The 18713-nt window shown below is 41.7% G+C and overlaps 2 protein-coding genes across 4 annotated transcripts in view; one reads left to right on the forward strand and one right to left on the reverse strand.

Moving 5' to 3' along the window:
* The window catches only part of SCP2 (sterol carrier protein 2), a 51236-nt gene extending 50765 nt beyond the window's left edge, over nucleotides 1-471 (reverse strand). Inside the window, exon 1 of the mRNA XM_074961719.1 lies at nucleotides 280-471. Within this exon, the coding sequence (XP_074817820.1) occupies nucleotides 280-330 (51 nt within the window). The 5' untranslated portion in view covers nucleotides 331-471. The remainder of the gene's footprint in view (nucleotides 1-279) is intronic.
* A 4753-nt stretch (nucleotides 472-5224) lies between these two features.
* ECHDC2 (enoyl-CoA hydratase domain containing 2) lies at nucleotides 5225-18643 on the forward strand. Of its 3 annotated transcripts, none has more exons than XM_074961721.1 (10): nucleotides 5225-5454; nucleotides 8982-9049; nucleotides 10430-10517; nucleotides 11097-11183; nucleotides 12676-12768; nucleotides 14444-14500; nucleotides 14912-15099; nucleotides 16002-16052; nucleotides 16421-16468; nucleotides 17458-18637. In XM_074961721.1, exons 1-10 carry the CDS (start codon nucleotides 5316-5318, stop codon nucleotides 17533-17535), a joined length of 897 nt encoding a protein of 298 aa, XP_074817822.1. In that variant the 5' UTR covers nucleotides 5225-5315; the 3' UTR covers nucleotides 17536-18637. The 3 variants fall into 3 exon arrangements, with proteins under 3 accessions (XP_074817822.1, XP_074817823.1, XP_074817821.1); XM_074961722.1 differs by lacking the exon at nucleotides 5225-5454 and adding an exon at nucleotides 8493-8513 and having other exon boundaries at nucleotides 17458-18638; XM_074961720.1 differs by lacking the exon at nucleotides 5225-5454 and having other exon boundaries at nucleotides 10430-10502; nucleotides 17458-18643.
* Nucleotides 18644-18713: the final 70 nt, after the last annotated feature.

Below are 18713 nucleotides of genomic sequence, written 5' to 3' on the forward strand. Positions count from 1 at the left end.
GTAGTTAAACTCTTAAGGCAGAAGGAGCGCAGCTACATAATTAGGGACCTAGGAAAACGCTGTGAAGCGGGGGAGGGGGCTGCGTCCTTAAGGGAAAGGCGTTGGGGGCGGAGGGTGACAGCGGCACCACTCACCCCACAATCTCCGCTGTCCAGCCCCAGACCCGGCCGAGCGCTGGGGCAGACACACCTCCCCCGAGCCCCTCAGAGAAGGGGGGCAGAGACGCTAGGCGCCCGGGGGAGGCGCAGGGTGACTGGGGCCGCCCGGCGCCCTGAGTACCTTGGTCATCCCGACTCCCACCACAAACACCCTCCGGCCGAACGGGGCCATCCTGCAGCTGTGAGAGGAGCGCGCGCTCGAGCCGCCCCTGGGCGAGAAGGAGGCGGGCGCCGGAGGCCAGGGCGGACAGGATGGTCGCCCAATCCCGCGGCCACGCCTCTGACGGCCAGGCTAGAGGAGCCAAAGGTCGAGGGGGCGGGGGATAGGTTCCCTCCGCCCCTTCTCTTAAAGGGGCAGCGCCCTTGCAACAAACCCTTGCTTTCCTGGCCGCCAGTTGTCCCTTTCCTCGGCTTTACGTTAGGGGAGCGGGCGGGAGGAGGGCGAGGTCGCCTCAGTGTCAGTGGTAGAAAGGGCAGTGGGAGTGGCAGCCATGCTAGCTGGGGATAGGCGGCGGCGGGCAACGTATGGCTGCTGGTGTGCGGCCGCCTCGCCCCTTTCCCGGGACCGGCCCCTGGCTCGCAGCCGCGGCGCCAGGCCCGTGGCGGCCGCGTGCCCTCTGAGGAGCGTTAACCGCCGGCCGTGGCGCGTGCCGCCTTCCCCAAAGGCGCAGGATCGGGGCCTTGGACTGTGAACTCGCGGGGGGCGTCGCCGGCGTGTGTCCGGTCTGTGCCGCCCGGAGCCCGCTGTTAATGTTTAACCGCCGCCAAAGGAGGTGGCTGGCCGGCGTCCGTGGCTCAGCGCCGCCGTTGCAGTGAGGAGGGAGCCCGGCGCCCTGCGGCTCTCCGCGCCAGGGTCGTTGGCTGGGGAAGGGCGCCCCGCCCGGGGCGCGAGAGGGAGTTTTGTGTAACTAGTGAGCTGGGCTTGAGGGGGCCGGGGGAGGGGAATCGGCCAGGGGTTATTTCGGGAAGAGGCGCTTTCATTTCACTGGCACGGAAAGTTCTTTTCCTTCTTTAACACCCGCCGACATTAATCAAGCAGTCTGTTCCAGACGACAAGGTGTTAAAGTCATGTGACCTTTGCACCTATGGGCCTGCATTAGGGTGACCAGATGTCCCGATTTTATAGAGACAGGCCCGGTTTTCGAGCTCCTATTGTCCCCCACCCCCTGTCCCGATTTTCCACATTTGCTGTCTAGTCCCCCTAGCCTGCATATTGCAACCAAGTCCTCGTGGACAGACCTGTGTTGAGTTCACTGGCTCCTCCTGGGTGCGGGTGACCCATTCAGAATCAGTTGCAGGATCTAGACTGGAGAGAGAGGAGGGTAGCGGACAGAGCCATTGGGAGAGCCATTTAGGGTAGGAGTCTAATGAGTGAGATGAAAATTACCAGTGCGGGGGAGTTGGGAGTATTTGGCAACTGAAAGGAGGTCAAGGTGGGTAGAGGGTGATCAAAATGGGAATATTGTGGCAGATAGGAGGAGGCGCTGAGCAAGTCAACAGAGAGGAGGTGCACTTAATAGTGCTGCAGAGGTGCTCCAGCATGCATACCGTTTCAATTCTCAAATTCCCCCTGGTTAGAGAGTGGACAGTGTACTCGCAACAATCAATTTCATTAAATCATCTGGTATGGCCTCTAAAAACAGGATATTTAATACAAACTAGATCAGGTGCTCAGTTAAGTTATATGGTGAATATGCAACAACGGAGTTATTCAGAACTTGGGGGTAAATATTTTAACTTTCCGTTTGTCTTTTTGCTATACTTATTAAACTAACAGCTTAATTTTTAAAAGAGTGTTCCCTTTTCATTCCAAGCCCTGGAGCAATTTGCAAAGCATCATAAATGGGAATAAAAAAACCTCCATAAACTGTTAACAAAAGTCAGGATTAGAACCTAAGAGTCCTGATTTGCAGTCTCCTGCACTAATCACTAGATAACACTCCCTAAAAACAGGTACATGTGTGAGAAATATATATAAAATCAATCTGACAAATGGAGAGTGAGAACTCACCTGTCTCACACCTGTCAATTTTTCTTCAATTCCTTAATAACTCTCATAGGTCTTTTTCATCTCTAGCTTCTATGATTCTTTAAAGAGATCTTCTCACCTTGTTTACTGAGTACTTCTTGTGGGGACTATACACTAAGGAGTGGCCTGGGGAGGTATCATATATACCACTATAGTTCCTATAGTGATGGGAGCATTACAAATGTGATAGATAGATATAGATATAATTTGATTATAATTAGTTCATAAATACTGTATAAAATATTGTTAAATGGCAGCACTCTATCCTTCAGGTTTTTTTAAGTCACTATATTGGTGTGACATACCTGAAAATAATGTATAAAATTCCCCCTATGCTGGTCTGATGAAACCAGCACTTAACTAACCAACACTATTCCCAGGGTTGTGCTAATAACTGGAAATAAGCAAAAAAGTTAACCAAACAAGAACCTAACCAATATATAAAGGTACACATTCATGCTGCAAAAGCCCTGAAGCTGCAAACTGTTTTGTGTGGGCAGACCCTGGCACCCATGCAGAACCATACTGACTTCAGTGCGTCTCCATGTGACTGCACGGGTCTGCTTATGCAGGTCTCATTGCAGCATTGAAGCCTAATACAGTATTCTTGACAATTTTTTTTTCACATCTGAGAAATTAATTTGGGACTTTTACAAGGCATAATCTGAGTTTTAGAATTAAAGGATAAAGGGTGGGCCACTCAGTTCTACAAAAAATAATGCAGTTGCTTGCTAAGTAGCTAACATATAAGGTCAAAAGCTCTCGTAGAACTGTTGTCTTTGATTTTACATGCAGATGTACGTACATTGCCTAGTCATATGTAATAATCTTTAGTTGAACTTCATGCTGAGTATCTCCTCAGTATAGTAAATCCTTCCTTTTATAAGGAAGATAGGTATGGTTCAGCTGAGTAGGAAAAATGTACGTGTATTTGTATACATTTTTGCAGCTGTTACTTTTTCCATATTTTGCTGGGCTTTTTGGTTTGAGACTTTTTTTTTATTAATTAACTTTAATTATCTGGTATGGTTTGTTTTCCAAATGAGGTCTGCAAAATAGCTCTAAACGTGAACAAGGAAATTTAAAGAGCCTTTTGCAATCTGCAACTATAGTCAAATTCAAATAGCAAGTTTGGCAGAAATGTCCCTAGAAAAAAATGGATAGCCAGATTACCAAATTATTAAATTTTCAAATAGTAATTGTACAGCTCTGTAAAGTTGTCTTATTGGGTTGTACAATTGGTACATTCCTCAATAATAATTAATATCATACTTAGCACTGTACAGATATTTGTTAATTAATCCTCAAAAACCTGTGTGGTAGGTAAATATGAATATCCCTACTTTATAAGTAAACTGAGGCAGAGAGGGTAAGTGAATTATTCAAGCCCACAAAAGAAGTCAGATTAGAACTCGGCAGTATTGTCCCCCTATAAATTATGAGGAGTAACTCATATCCTCTGACCGAAAGGCAGTTCCTGGCTTCTAGTCCTGTGCTCTATACATCTATGGAGTTATGTAGTTTCCATCATTGTAGCATCTGAGTACCTCACAAACACTAATGAATCTGCACAACACCTCTGTGAAGTTTTATTGTTACCATTTTGCAGATGGGGGATTAGCACAAAGAGATTAAGGCTCAGATCCTTTGGGAGTTAGATGCCTAAATACCGTTAAACAACTTGCCCAATGCCATTTGGAAAGTCTGTGGTAGAACAAGGAAACAAAGCCCCAGTTCTTGTGTTATAGTCCGCAAAACCTTTCTTCTGCTCATACATGTCTCCGCCCCACTGAACTGGACATGTCCCCCTCATTTTCCCATCACAGAAACGACATTTTTTAAAAATGAGAATTTATTTGTATCCCATGGCTGGAGAACAGGCCCCATTCTCCCATGAATATATCATATTTTATTTTTTCAGTAATAGCTATACCATGTCTATTGTCTGTCACAGTAAATATAATATTTTGGGATCAGATTCTTGTAACACAAAATTACTATTTTTATAGCATTTTTTTCAGATAAATTGTAGATCTTTTTGTTTCTCGTGTCAGCTAATCACTCCTTCCACCAAAAAAATAATCACTAGTTTAAGAATTGGGGGCCTTGCCTTGCTCAAGGTTCTCAAAGTCCAGCCAAAAAAAAAAAAAAAAAAAGCAACACATTGTCCGTAGAATATTAACATACAGCTTCTCCCTGTGTCATGCTGTTCTTGAAAGAAAACTAACTTCAGAAGTGAGGTGCTGTAGCAAAGCCATTTCCAAAGTTTTCACTGGTGCAGAGCAGAAAGGGGACATGGTTTCTATTTCCAATACCCCACGCATTCTGTGAGGATGGGCATTAATTACTTCCTCATTTATTTACAGGCATTTCTATTGTGTTCATCACCTTCTCTGAGTTTCTCATGAGTGAGAATGAATAGGTGTCCCATCATCACAGGATGTTGTGAAGTATCATTATCCCCATTTTACAGCTAGGGAAAGCGAGGCAGAGAGGTGAATAGACTAAAATGTATTTCTAAAAATGTATAGATACAGTGAGTATTTCCTTCTGGATTAACTTCCATAGCCTTTCTAAAATAATTAATTCTGATCCCAAATGAGTTATTTAGTACTTAATGACAAATGAGTTAATTAGTCCTTAATGAACCCCTGCAATGCTTAAAATTAAAGGGTTGGCAGGATCAAAGCCATAGATTGTGTAGATGGCAACTGCCTCTCATATAACCTGAGAAACAAGGTGGGTGAGATGATATCTTTTAATAGATCAGTCTCTGTTGGTGAGAGAAAAGCTTTGGGGCTATATAACCTGTCACCTCTCCTTGCAGTCCCTCAGTATTTCCTGCCATTTCTGATCGTAGCTTCCCACCGTCATTTAAATAAATCAGCAACCTTTTCTGAGCCCCCTTTCTCCCAGCAGGACAGTGGGGTCTTGCCGCCTATTAAATCAGAGCCAAGCCCAGTAGCAATTTTGCTGGAGTGGTGGGTCCTACTTTCCCCTGCCCTCTGGAGGCTGCAGGGAGCATTTCCGCCAGTGGGTGGCGCAGCAGAGCTTCTCCCCAAACTTGGAGGTAGGCGCAGGAGGAAGCAGCCGCCGCTGTCGCTTTGAAAGCCTTGAAAGCCCGCACAATGCTTCGGCTGGGGAGAGCTGCCTTTGGGTGCAGGGCGCTCGCCGCGCCGCACCCTGGCGGGGCCAGCGGCCACAGCAAGAGATCCTCGTCCGGGGGGAAGGAGATCCTGGTCAACGTGCACGGCGGGGAAAGCAGCGGTGAGTCCAGACCCGCCCCTCCAGTCCCATGGGAGGGAGAAGTAGAAAGTCTGGTGTTGGCCAGGCAACTTCCTCCTCTAGAATGGAGGTAGCTGCAGGGGGGAATCAGCTCTCTTCCCCTCCCTTTCCCCCTGTTCTACTCAAGTCTTGGCCCACAAAAATGACTCCGTTTTCCGAGCTACACGAAATAACTCTGGAGAGGTGCTTTCTCTCCTCCCTACTCCAAAATCGCAGCTGGCAAATACTCTCCTGAAATGTGCAGACTGTGAAACTGCGGCAGGGAAGTTGCAACAACCCAGAAACAGAAAGCCCCCGCCTGAGCTACAGAGCACACAGTGCATCCGATGAAGTGAGATGTTGCTTATGCTTTGAGCTTAGGCTCAAATAAATTCGTGAGTCCAGTTTACCAGCTGGTAATAATCATGTGCCCAATCATGATCTGACCCTGCCAGGTCTGTATAGGCAGGAGTAAGCTGTACAATAGCCAGATAATAACAACTAGCATTAGGCCAGCTAGAGACTTGGGCCCTGGAATTTATTTTAAACCCACTTCTAATGCACTCTGGGCGTATCCACACAGTTCATATGGGCAGTATGTTGTTGTGTAACAAAGCAGAACCAGGAATATTGCACCAGAACTGTTGTCAAACTGTATGTATGTATGTAGATATAGACAGATGAGATGGGGCAAAAAACAATTCCTATCTACTGCCTGAAAAGCAACCATGTTGGAGGATCTGGTTACAGCTCTGATAGTGTGTATCTACATGTGTATCAAGGATCTACAACCTATCCTGAAGGACGACCCATCACTCTCACAGATCTTGGGAGACAGGCCAGTCCTTACTTACAGACAGCCCCCCAACCTGAAGCAAATACTCACCAGCAACCACACAACAAAACCACTAACCCAGGAACCTATCCTTGCAACAAAGCCCGTTGCCAACTGTGTCCACATATCTATTCAGGGGACACCATCATAGGGCCTAATCACATCAGCCACACTATCAGAGGCTCGTTCACCTGCACATCTACCAATGTGATATATGCCATCATGTGCCAGCAATGCCCCCTGCCATGTACATTGGCCAGACTAGACAGTCACTGCGTAAAAGAATAAATGGACACAAATCAGACATCAAGAATTATAACATTCAAAAACCAGTCGGAGAACACCTCAACCTCTTTGGTCACTCGATTACAGACCTAAAAGTGCCAATTCTTCAACAAAAAAACTTCAAAAACAGACTCCAACGAGAGACTGCTGAATTGGAATTAATTTGCACACTAGATACAATTAACTTAGGCTTGAATAAAGACTGGTAGTGGATGTGTCATTACACAAAGTAAAACTATTTCCCCATTTTTATCCCTCCCCCCTCCCCCGTTCCTCACACGTTCTTGTCAACTGCTGGAAATGGCCCACCTTGATTATCACTACAAAAGGTTCCCCTCCCCCACCCCCACTCTCCTGCTGGTAATAGCTCACCTTACCTGATCACTCTCCTTACAGTGTGTATGGTAACACCCATTGGTTCATGTTCTCTGTGTATATAAATCTCCCCACTGTATTTTCCACTGCATGCATCCGATGAAGTGAGCTGTAGCTCACGAAAGCTTATGCTCAAATAAATTTGTTAGTCTCTAAGGTGCCACAAGTACTCCTGTTCTTTTTGCAGATACAGACTAACATGGCTACTACTCTGAAACATGATAGGTTAGTTTTTCCATAGTGCAGCTGGAACACGAATGATTTGTGCTTGGGCTGAAACACCTGCTAGGTGATTACTTAGGTTGCAAATTTCATAAAGTTTTCTACAATCGTTTTGTCCTTTATTTGGTCCACATCTGGCTGACAGGTACAACTACAAAGACCCAAAACAGATGGGCACTAGGAAAAAGCTTTGCAGGAAGCATGCAATGAACTTGAATATAAATAATCTGTTCTCTAAATTCACTGTTAATTTTTTTTCTGATGTCAGTAATGTACAGTAATAAAAGTAGGATAACCTTAGGACTGGAGGAGAAGAGTTGCAGGTCAATTTAAGGATAAGGTAAGATTTCCACAAAACAAGCTTTCAAGGAGGTTACCTTATTCTGGGATTTGCAAAACAGGTTCTCTAGCTTCTTCTGCAATTTTTTGGTTTTGTACAATTGTCCTAGTACTAGCTCCCATTGTAGCCCTATGCCAGCTGTTGTACAAGCCTTTATTGCTAGTTGACTTTTCTCTTCCATTTGGTCAATGGTGATCCCCCACCAGCTAGCCAGTCACAAACCAGTGGTTTAAATGTAAAGATCTTCTAGCAGTAGTAGAAAATACTAACATTGTATATTTTGTTGTGCATCTTCATGTACAACAGCAACAGGATCATAGAGCAAATTTGGAGCTGGACAGGACTAGAGAAATTAGGAGTAAGAGTCCAGCCAGGAAAAAAGGAATTGTACACATTCACAACGGTCAGTCACTTGGAGACAGGAGATCTGGGTTCCATTTCTTGCTCTGCTACAAGTTTCCTGTGTGACCTCGGGCAAGTCAATTCACCTCTCTGCCTCACTTTCCCTAGCTGTAAAATGGGGCTAATGATACTTCACAACATCCTGTGATGATGGGACACCTATTCATTCTCACTCAAGAGAAGCTCAGAGAAGGTGATGAGCACAATAGAAATGCCTGTAAATAAATGAGGAAGTAATTAATGCCCATCCTCACAGAATGCATGGGGTATTGGAAATAGAACCCATGTCCTCTTCTGCTTTGCACCAGTGAAAACTTTGGAAATGGCTTCACTACAGCACCTCACTTCTGAGGCTGGATTTCTTTCAAGAACAGCATGACACAGGGAGAAGCTGTATGTTAATATTCTACGGACAATGTGTTGCTTTTTTTTTTTTTTTTTTTTTTGGCTGGACTTTGAGAATCTTGAGCAAGGCAAGGCCCCTGATTCTTAAACTAGTGATTACACAAAAGTCTTAGTTGTGAGAAATGGATTTGCAGTTTCCAGATGGCTCTAGACAGTGAATCATTACTGATGTTGTCCAGTTTGCACTGTTCTTCTCCTGTAAGCAGTCGGTATGGGAAGAAGGTTTTCTCCATTAAGGAAAATACCCGAACAGCTAATCCAAGCAGGAAGACCGTATGAGGAAAGCAAAACAGCATGCAAAATGGAACTGTTACATGGATCCATTCTGTTCTTAGGTTTAAAAAAATGCAAAAGAACACCTGGAACTGCCAAGTTGGACAAGAGGTCCACTTTTAAGTTAAAGGATTGTTTATCTACATTTTTGCAGTATTATGTAACCTCGCAATGATTCTGTAGTGCTGACTTTCACGAATGTGGTCTGGCGTGTTCCATTTAAAACTCACTCACTTAAGCAGCCTACTGTATATTTTAAAAAATCTTTATACAAAGTCTCAAGAACAAAGAGTTACAGTACTTGGGGCTATTGTTCCAAGAAGACTGGCCAGTTCAATTATAAATTGTATCTTTAAACAAAATGTAACTGAAATTCTCTCTTTTTTACTAAAGGAATTGCTGAAATCCTGATGAACAGAGCCCATGCCAAAAATTCACTGGGAAAAGTACTTGTTAATGAAGTAAGTATATCTGCTTCTCTATCTCTGGACTGTAAACATTGTTTAGAATTGTGATCAGTATCTAAATGTATCCTGTAGAAGTAAAATGGCCATAGTAATTGCAGAAGAGAAAACTTAAGCACCCAATCACTTTTATTTTGGCTTTATTTTATTTTTTTAATGTGTAAGACTTTACACATACAAACTAATTCTCACCACTCTAAAGAGGCTGGAAAATAGGTTAAGTATAGTTGCTTCCATTTCAAAGGTGGGGACACTGCTACATTTTTGTTGGATGTGCCTTCCAGAGCTGCAGTGTCTCCTTTTCCCCCCATCTTGGGGCACTAGTAGCTCCTGGCCATTCATAATCTCAGATTTCCACTATCAAAGAGGAAAAACTTAGAGCATATTGTGTTGTCAGCTAGGGAAAATGAACTCACAGATCAGAGATGCACCAAAGAAAGAAGCAAGAATTTATTGTTGTTAATCTCCTAACAGAGGAGAACTTTGGACTATCAAAAATATTCTGGATAGGGAGCATGATTTGACTGGCTTTTATAACAACACTAAATGATTCCACTTAAAGAGGTGTTGCTATGATTGTTACACGAAAAAATACGTGCGCCTTAAGAATGGTCCCATCTTGCTTACTTTCAGAAATCTCCCTGGTATTTACTTTTGGCAATCTAATCCTTGTTGTATCCAGTACATTATTTTATTTTAATCAAATTTACAATTTACTGTTAGTGAATGAACCTGTGTAAATTCATTGTTAGACTAACAAGTGTGTTTGGTTTGCTTAATGTCCACCCTGCAGTAGGACTGGGTTTCAAAATCAACAAATGGAAGGGGTCTGGAAGGTATCAGAACTTCACCCCAAAGCAACTCTCCATGTAGGTCCATCGTTTGGGCCTAACAACTTGGGCTGGGTTCAGCTTGATGGTCTAGACCTGCTGCAGCGAGGTGCCATGTGTGAGATCCGAGTCTGAGACTAGGCCAGCAGGGGCTGGGAGTAGTCAAAAAGCAGCTTAGTCCCTGGGAAAAGGAGACTTTGTGTTGGGCATAAGCAGCCTCTCTGATCAAATTGGGGACTGACCTGTTTCAGCGGAAGCCTTGCTCAACTCTGAAGAGGAAGGACAGTCAGGGATGCAGAAAAACCTCTGTGGATGGGATTGAGAAGAGGGGAATCTTAAGAGTTTCAGGAGGGGGTTGTAGAAACCATGTGTGGAGCATGGGCCATCCTTGAGGCTGGCTTTCTAAGAGATCCCTATGCCCACAGAAAAGAAGGAAATGAAACTTTTACCAAAATATAGGAGTCTTCAGTCATTTAAACATGCATAGTAATTTATATGCTTGACACATTCAGTTTTTCTTAACTCCTCTTCTTGATTAAACTCTTAGCTATTCAGAGCTCTAGAAAGTCTCCGTTGTGATGAAAGGATCCGTGTGGTAGTGTTTAAAAGTGAAGTAAAAGGTGTGTTTTGTGCAGGTATGTAACAAATGTTCTGTCACTTGATATTAAATATAGATACCTTCAAATTATGTTGTACAGATTAGACTATGCTAAGCAATAGATGTAAAAACAAACTTAAGAAACCAGTTTGACTTTGCAGGGGTAATAAGGAACAAACCATTCCCTTGTCCTGGCTAGGCATATGTAACTCCCTGCTTTAGAAATTGAGACCTCAGCAGGCAGAGCAAGCTACACCTGAAGACTAGCCCTTCTCTCTTTATTTTACCATTTCTTTCCACTTAGACCCATGGGCTGCTCACAGCAGGGCCCCACCCTGCAATTTTGAGATTTAACCTCCTTAGACACAGAAATTGGTGCTGCTCTATGAACTATCTAACAAAGACAGCAACAGAGCAGAGCACTCCACAACCATTCTTAAAGCCTGAATGCTTGAATTCCAGCGATACTGCACCTAAGCTCTAGTAGTTTAGAGTTGGCATCCCAAGATTGCTTTTGAACTTGACTCTCCTGCATAGCCACGTCAAGCACTGCTGCTCAACTGCCTGTGTTACCTTTCTTCTATCACTGAATTCTTTGTTTTCCTCCACGCTTTAGGCGCTGACTTAAAGGAGCGGGCACAAATGAATGATACTGAAGTTGGACACTTTGTTCACAGGCTGAGAAGTTTAATGGATGAAATTGGTAAATGATGAGTTATAAAACATATATCTCTATATATGCCCACACCATGGGGGCAGTCAGTGGCGCTATATCAGGGAAACTTTATAAGGATACCTACCCCAAAAGGGTAAAACTCATCCATGCAAGAGATGGTTCTTGGGGCCTGGTCTGAGACTGCAGAATGAACTTCTGTCTAAGGAACTAAGGACCATCACAGACCTTCTAAGGACCACCTTCTGCTCCAAGTGCAAGGTGCACTTCTTAGAGCTACCTTGCTCTAGGAGAAATGAGCACAGCAAATACACTCTTAAAAAAAACAACACCACTTCACAGCACACACAATTCTCCCCCTGTGGGAGAGGATATGGAAGAATGAACCAGACATGACAGATGTTAGTCATGTCACTTAATGTGTGATACTGGAAGGTGCTCAGATACTACAGAGATGGGTGTGATACAAGAACCTATATAGAATAGTAAAGGAGCTTGGATCATTGAGTCAATTTCTAGTTGGACTAGCCTCTGAAGATTTTACCTCTTTTTAGGCAAGAAGTGTGGATCTGAACAATCAATTCTATTCTTGTATTAATGAATTGTTCTGTTGTCCCTGGAGGGAGATATTTTAGCTAGATGTTTAAAAGACAAATGAATCTGACTAGAATATCAAAGTAACAGTAAGAAAAAGATAAATGTATTATACAAAGTACATGTACCCAAATGGGACTTTCATGTTACAAAGCACCAAAGGATGTTTGAGGGAGTGTTGTTTAGTAGTTAGAGCCACGAACTTCAAGATAACACTTCTGGATTCTGTTCCCAACTTTTCTATTCACTCAATGTGATTTGTTTCAGAGTAACAGCCGTGTTAGTCTGTATTTGCAAAAAGAAAAGGAGTACTTGTGGCACCTTAGAGACTAACCAATTTATTTGAGCATAAGCTTTCGTGAGCTACAGCTCACTTCATCGGATGTCCGATGAAGTGAGCTGTAGCTCACGAAAGCTTATGCTCAAATAAATTGGTTAGTCTCTAAGGTGCCACAAGTACTCCTTTTCTTTCAATGTGATTTGTTTTTTTTTTTTTCTTTGCAAGAGATGCTTGACAACTAGGTGCCTTGATTTCCCCAGCTTTAAAATGGGAGAGATACTCACCTAGCTCACAAGTGTAGGGAGGCTTATGTAATGTTCCTAAACATACTAAATGCAGTATGTAATATTCAGCTGAATTGGACAGCAGTGGGGACTGACCATTTGTAGCCATATAAAATGGAATGTGGAGAGTGCCTCAATGTGTAGAATCTGTTCATTCACTGTTTCATTGTAACAACTGGATGTTCACATTTAATGTATCTCCATTTTTAAAGAGGAGGAAGGAAAAAAAGCACAACTTTTTTTATCATTTGAAATTATTGTAGCATCATACCAGACTTGGAACATTTTAGATGTAATTACATGAAACGCTCACTGAAAAACCGCTTCTGTAATTAAACTTTCAAATCTGTTTTGTCTTTAATAGCTGCACTGCCTATGCCCACAATAGCTGCAATAGAAGGCTATGCATTGGGTGGGGGATTGGAATTGGCATTAGCGTGTGATCTTCGAATAGCAGGTACGTGCACTGCCAAATATGGGATATTTAATCACTGGTTTTAGTTAAATAACATTTGAAAGTAAGCTAAAGGCTGTTTGGTTCCCTTTCTGATAAGCTAAGACAGAAACTTGTGTGATGTATGAAATGAATAGACACTTGCCTAAAATTTTGGTGATGTTTAACTATTTGAGAAAGCTGTATGTCCTTTTTTTAAAAAAGGAAAACAATTTTAGATGAGGTATCAATATGAGTGACACTAAAATTCTTTTTGAAGGGGTTAATCTCTGGTTGGTGGTAGGGGTATATGGCTAATGCCCACTAACAGCAGGTTTATTGGGCATTAACCATATGCCCCTTATCAGCCCTGGTTTGGTCTAACCTACTTTTGGCAGTAAGGTCCCTGCACGTTGATGAGAGAGAACAGACCCTTTAGAAAGTACATCAACAGAGGGACTGGGCCATCCCTATGTACTCGTAACTTGCACAAGATCAGAGAGCTATTTCTTTTCAGAACAGCTCCATTATCTCAGATCATGCGGCAAGCTGAATTATGACAGTTTTACTTTATCACCTAGTGACCTGGTGTGCACAAGTCTGATCTCAGGCTAATTCCAAGACTAAGTCAGAGAGAACCAAAACCTCCTCCCCACTTGCATCCATTTCAGGGGGAGTAAGAATCTCTTCTAGAGGCTCCCAGCCCAGTGAGGTACTGCAGCTTCTTCAGTGCACCCTGCCTTTGGAATAAGTGTCCCCACACAACTCTCATAGTGCTACCGGATTTCCTCCTTATTGCTTAATATGAAAATGCTTAATATCTCTAATTAACATGGCATATAAATTAATGGGTGAGGTTTTTAAAAAAAGTTAGCAAAATGCTTTAATTCCTCCCTCCCTTCTGAATCTTCATATCACGCCCTTAGCTCCCTTTTTCCTGGGAAAATAATGCCAGATTTCCTGGAAGCAGTCAGCTACAAAGGATATTTAAGTCCAGGCTCATCTCCACCTAACTTGTAGTTGGGGTTGGTTGACTGTAGCACCCATCCTCTCTGGCTACCTGAAGATAATGTAGTAACCTGGCCCATCTTATTCCTGAAATCTCCCAAGATGGCAGTTTGGTAACTTAATGCTGCTTTAAAAGAGAAATGTTCTGATTGTATAACAGACACCTCAAAGCAATAAGAAATAATATTTGAGGCTAATCTGCAATTGAGAATGGAGTCTAGCTGCAAGATGCCCAGAATGAATGAATGCTAAAGATCCACTCTGCACAGAGGTCACTTTCCAGCTGGTGCTAAGGTGGTAGATAAGCAGAAACACTTTTATTCAGCAAAAGCTGGAATCAATTTACCTTTTCTTTTTGTGGAACAAACGCGTGTGTCAGAAAAGTGTTTACGCCAAGATCCATAGCTCTAGTTTGCTTAGCAAATGGTATGCCCCAGTCATAAGCATGTCCACAGAAATCGCAGAATGTGACTAATCACTGCAGGCACACTCATTTTAGTTACATTTTTGATACCTTTCAATACAAAATGATGTATGTTTAGTGTGAAAGGAATTTAGCCACTTGACACCATTGACTCTAGTGGGATTCAGCCACTGGCATTCTTGGAGAGAAAATGATCTTAGTGTAATGTTAACAGCTATCTTCTGTTGTGAGAAAATAACTTTTTTTAAAAAATTTATTTAAAAATAGCTTCATCAGCTAAAATGGGCCTGATTGAGACCACGAGAGGACTTCTTCCTGGTGCAGGTAACCTAGCTTCATTAAATCTTTTGGTATTTTTACAGCTAAATGTGAATTTTACTGTAGGGCTATACTTGATGAAAATCCTTTTATAACAAAGGAAGTGTTATCTAGTAGTCAGAGCAAGGAGCTGGGAGTCTCAATTGCAGTTTGTCTGAGCTCTGCTACTGACTTGCAGTGATCTTAGGTAGACCATTTCCCCCTTTATACGATGTGTGAATACTTGTTCACTCCACCAAGGTGCTGTGACCTAATGTGTAAAATCTTGAGCTTCTCAGATGACAGGGGCTATAGTGCATGTTACTACTAGTACTATTAAAACACCATGTTTTTCACATGTATAAACAGGTAAAATATATTGGAGTGGTTTTCGCTATTTGTTTCTCAGAAAAGCATAATGTGGTATATTGTCTTAAGGTGGAACCCAACGCCTGCCCCGCTGTATTGGAATAGGTCTTGCTAAGGAACTCATTTTCACTGGCAGACAGATTGATGGACAACAAGCACTCTCAATAGGATTAGTAAACCACACAGTGCCACAGAATGATGAAGGGGATGCTGCTTACCAGAGAGCATTAACCTTAGCTAAAGAAATTGTTCCTCAGGTCAGTATTGTTTATTTGGCTCATGTGTTTCATGTATAGAAGGTGTTTTGGCTACTTTGTGGGACATGGCTAGCTTCTTAACTCTTTACATGAAATATTGAAATCTTGGGGGACTTATTTTTCTTAAAGCATCTTCAGCCCACTCTCTCTCTTAGCAGATTCAATTCAGTGCAAGTGCAAATGATGTAATGTAGACATCTACTAGCTGACTTGTGGGCACAATCAGACCTCTAGGTGTCATCGCTTACAGCAGCAAAAAGGAGGCAAGCTTTGAAAATCAGATCTTTGAAATTCAGTGTGAGAAACTGAACTTATTTTTGTTTCCTCTTCATGAATGGGATCTGAATGACTACATCAAAATAGCCTTAATGTTCTCCCACTGCATTAGCTGTTGTATTTTACGTCTATGAGGAATGGTAGGAGACATAGCTAATGGTTCCTTAGCATTAGGACATTATTGTTCTGTGCATCAAACACGTATGACCATCATACACTGTTTGAAGTAAGTGTACTGGGACTACTCTCTCTAAAGTGGTGGCACTGTACACATCCAGCCCTAAAAGTGGTAACTTTCAATCTGCTGATTTTTGTCTTGCTAATTTGTCTTGTGGTGGTACTGAGCACTACCGCTGTTTCAGTGCAAGCTGTGGGTGCTCAGCTCCTCTGAAAATCAGGCCATGTATTTAGGCAAGAATGCATATTTAGGCACTCAAGTCTGAAAACTTTGGCTTGAATACTTAAAAGTACATTCTATTATGAACTGTAGACAGTCTTAGCTTTTTTGGCTATATATAATATTAGCTTTACTGCAAACTCCTGAAGACAAGAGACTGCCTTTGGAAAAAGCTGGGTGAATAACTGACTTAAGTTTGTTGACTTCAGTTATCTTTTTTGTTTTAAAGGCTCCCATAGCTGTGAAAATGGGTAAACTGGCAATAAACAGAGGGATAGAGGTAACTTCTTTTTTTTTTGCCAAGAGAATGTTTATGAAATATTCAATGAAGCAAAAAATTTAAGAGCCATTCATGAAACTGCAATAAAAATGTTTAGAACAGTCGAAGAAAGTTCTGTAAACAGATTCTAATCGCTGTTTTCAATAAGGGATCAGTCTCTTTGTAAGATTGGCTCCTGAGGCATGAACAAAATTAACAGTGTGGTAGAGCAGGATTCGGACTCTGTGTTCACTGTAAATACTAGAACAGTAATGCTAGGGTTAGAGTTAGTAATTTAATACTAACTCTGACATTTAATCATGGAAAATATTCAAAAGTGTACTGCAGTTTGAATGCTGTGTACTTCAGAGATCACTTCTTCCCTTCAGGTGGATATTGCATCGGGGATGGCTATTGAGGGAATGTGTTATGCACAGGTATGTTGTGGTTTTTTTTTTTTTTAAATCACACTGTACGTTTCCTAAGCACTGTAATAGCCTCACAACTTCCATGAGATAAGAAGTTTAATGGCTAAAACTCATACAAACATTTGAAAACTTACTGAAAAGTCCCTTAGCGCTTGTCTATATTGTAGCTATTACAGAATAACTTTCCTGCAATAACCTCATCTATGGACACTCTTACTCTGAATCAGTTCAACTAATTCAGAAGTGGATTAATCTTAAATCACAAAAAGGCACACACTTACTCTGGAATAAGAGCGTCCACACAGACTTTGCAGAATAACTGTTCCGTTTTAAATTCACACCCTGACTTATTCTACAATAACTTTCTTGTATAGGCAAGATCTTAAACATGGATCTAAGTTTTACATTCCCATGAACAGGGTTCCTGTGAATGCTAGTTGGACTCCTGCACCTACCTCAGACTGAACTTGGTCCACCAAGGCCCTAACTTGATCATCTTACTGAATAAGAATTGCATGTTTAACTAAATTTAGCCATGTATACCCACATATACAATTTCTAGCATGGGCCCTTACATTGTGATGGTTTGGGGCTGGTTGAGTTGGACACTAGATTCCTGTTGCCTGTATGTATTTTCTGGTTAGGTTGAAAACAATATTTCAGGAGCATGCAAGACTTCTCTTCCAGTGGAATATTTTCTTTGTATCCTCACAATGAGTTCTTTTGGGCTTATGGATCTTACTATATGTAATAGAGGACAGTTCCCTTAAATTCAATGGCATTGTCCATTGGACTGCATCCGGTACTCATGTGCTGTGCCTTACAGTGAAAGTTATTTAACCTTTTCCTCTTTGTAAGATGTGGCAGTTGACCTCCTTACTTCTGAGATGTTGATTTAATATCCATAAAAGCTTATGTCTAAGTATATTGACAGTGATTTTAATTCAGTATTGGCTGCCTACCTTTACAAAAGAAACTGCTTTTTTATTTTAATGCAGAATATTCCTACAAGAGACCGCCAGGAAGGGATGGCTGCCTTCAGAGAGAAACGTCCACCCCAGTTTATTGGGGAATAGCCCTCCAAGGATTTCCTTATTCCAGGGCATGATTCTTTAGGAAGTAAAATGGAGGTGCAGAACCTTAAACTTATTGAAATTGTTAAATATTGAATTCTATAAGCTTAATTCTTTGCCATGGACACTGCTACATTCCTGGACGCTCCATAGGAGACAGTTTTACAAGGATGATTAAGGTATTGAATAGTTTCATTAATAAAAAAAACAAGGCTTTTTAGACTGGTAAGGCTATGAATGACTAAAGTCATGTGAGAGACTGGGATTGTACACTACGCTGTCAGGAGAGAGAGCCCTTTGCTACAGGTCCAAATCCAGAACAGGTACACAGTGAATGAAAGACCAGTACAATGGTCCAGCTGAAAGAATTTGATCTCAGTTCATTTTAAGTGGGCACTACATCTTCTTGTAATTACAACAGATAAACTTATTTGGCCTAGTACATGTAGGTGTTCAGGCCTGAAAGGGAAAGCATATACTGCTATTGGTCATGGGATCTGGCCTAAATTAATTTCAGAACTCATTATCAATTTTTGGAATGCAAAGTTATTTTATATTTCCTCTTTGTATTGTATGTAAACCACAAATAAACTCTGTGCCTTTATTTGTGTGGTTTGCTGTGACGTACTTGGTGCTGGCAAGGACCAGTAACTTGCTGTAATATTATAACCAGAAGTTTCCATGTAAATACTTCCCTTTTTTAAAAAAAAACGAACAAAATATTTTTCTACTTTAAAAAATATCAACTTGGCAGGGGCAGGAGTAGTACCTGAAACTACTTTACTCAGTTTGAAGTTGCCAACGAGAAATATAGAGTACACCCATGTCACTAAATTCTAGGAGTATGAGAGACAAGAGCTGGAAAACATAGTTAATAATAGGCAGCTAGCTACACTACTTTAAAAAAAAAAAAAGTTCACAAATTGATGGTTCCTAGCTAGGTGTTTGAAATTGCTACAGTAGCTTCTAGGAGCAGAGCTCTGGAATTTTAAAAACCATGCCCCCAAATAAATTTAATTAAAGACTTAACAATTGAAAGACTTAAATCATTTCAATTAAACCAGTTAAAGAATGTCCTATACTACTAAAGCTGTAATACTTAGATTTCTAACACTCTGAAAATGAAAGTTGACTCACCTGAAATATAAACAGTGGGACAAGTAAATCTGATAAAATTCACT

The sequence above is a fragment of the Natator depressus genome, chromosome 8, assembly GCF_965152275.1.
Source record: "Natator depressus isolate rNatDep1 chromosome 8, rNatDep2.hap1, whole genome shotgun sequence".
Lineage (NCBI taxonomy): Eukaryota > Metazoa > Chordata > Testudines > Cheloniidae > Natator > Natator depressus.

Excerpts from the sequence above, each read along its gene's own strand:
- ECHDC2 (XM_074961721.1), top strand. The coding sequence starts at position 5,316 with ATGCTTCGGCTGGGGAGAGCTGCCTTTGGGTGCAGGGCGCTCGCCGCG. Across the intron at positions 15,100-16,001 it reads CTAAAGAAATTGTTCCTCAG|GCTCCCATAGCTGTGAAAAT; the intron begins GTCAGTATTGTT and ends TTTGTTTTAAAG. Across the intron at positions 16,053-16,420 it reads CAATAAACAGAGGGATAGAG|GTGGATATTGCATCGGGGAT; the intron begins GTAACTTCTTTT and ends TCTTCCCTTCAG.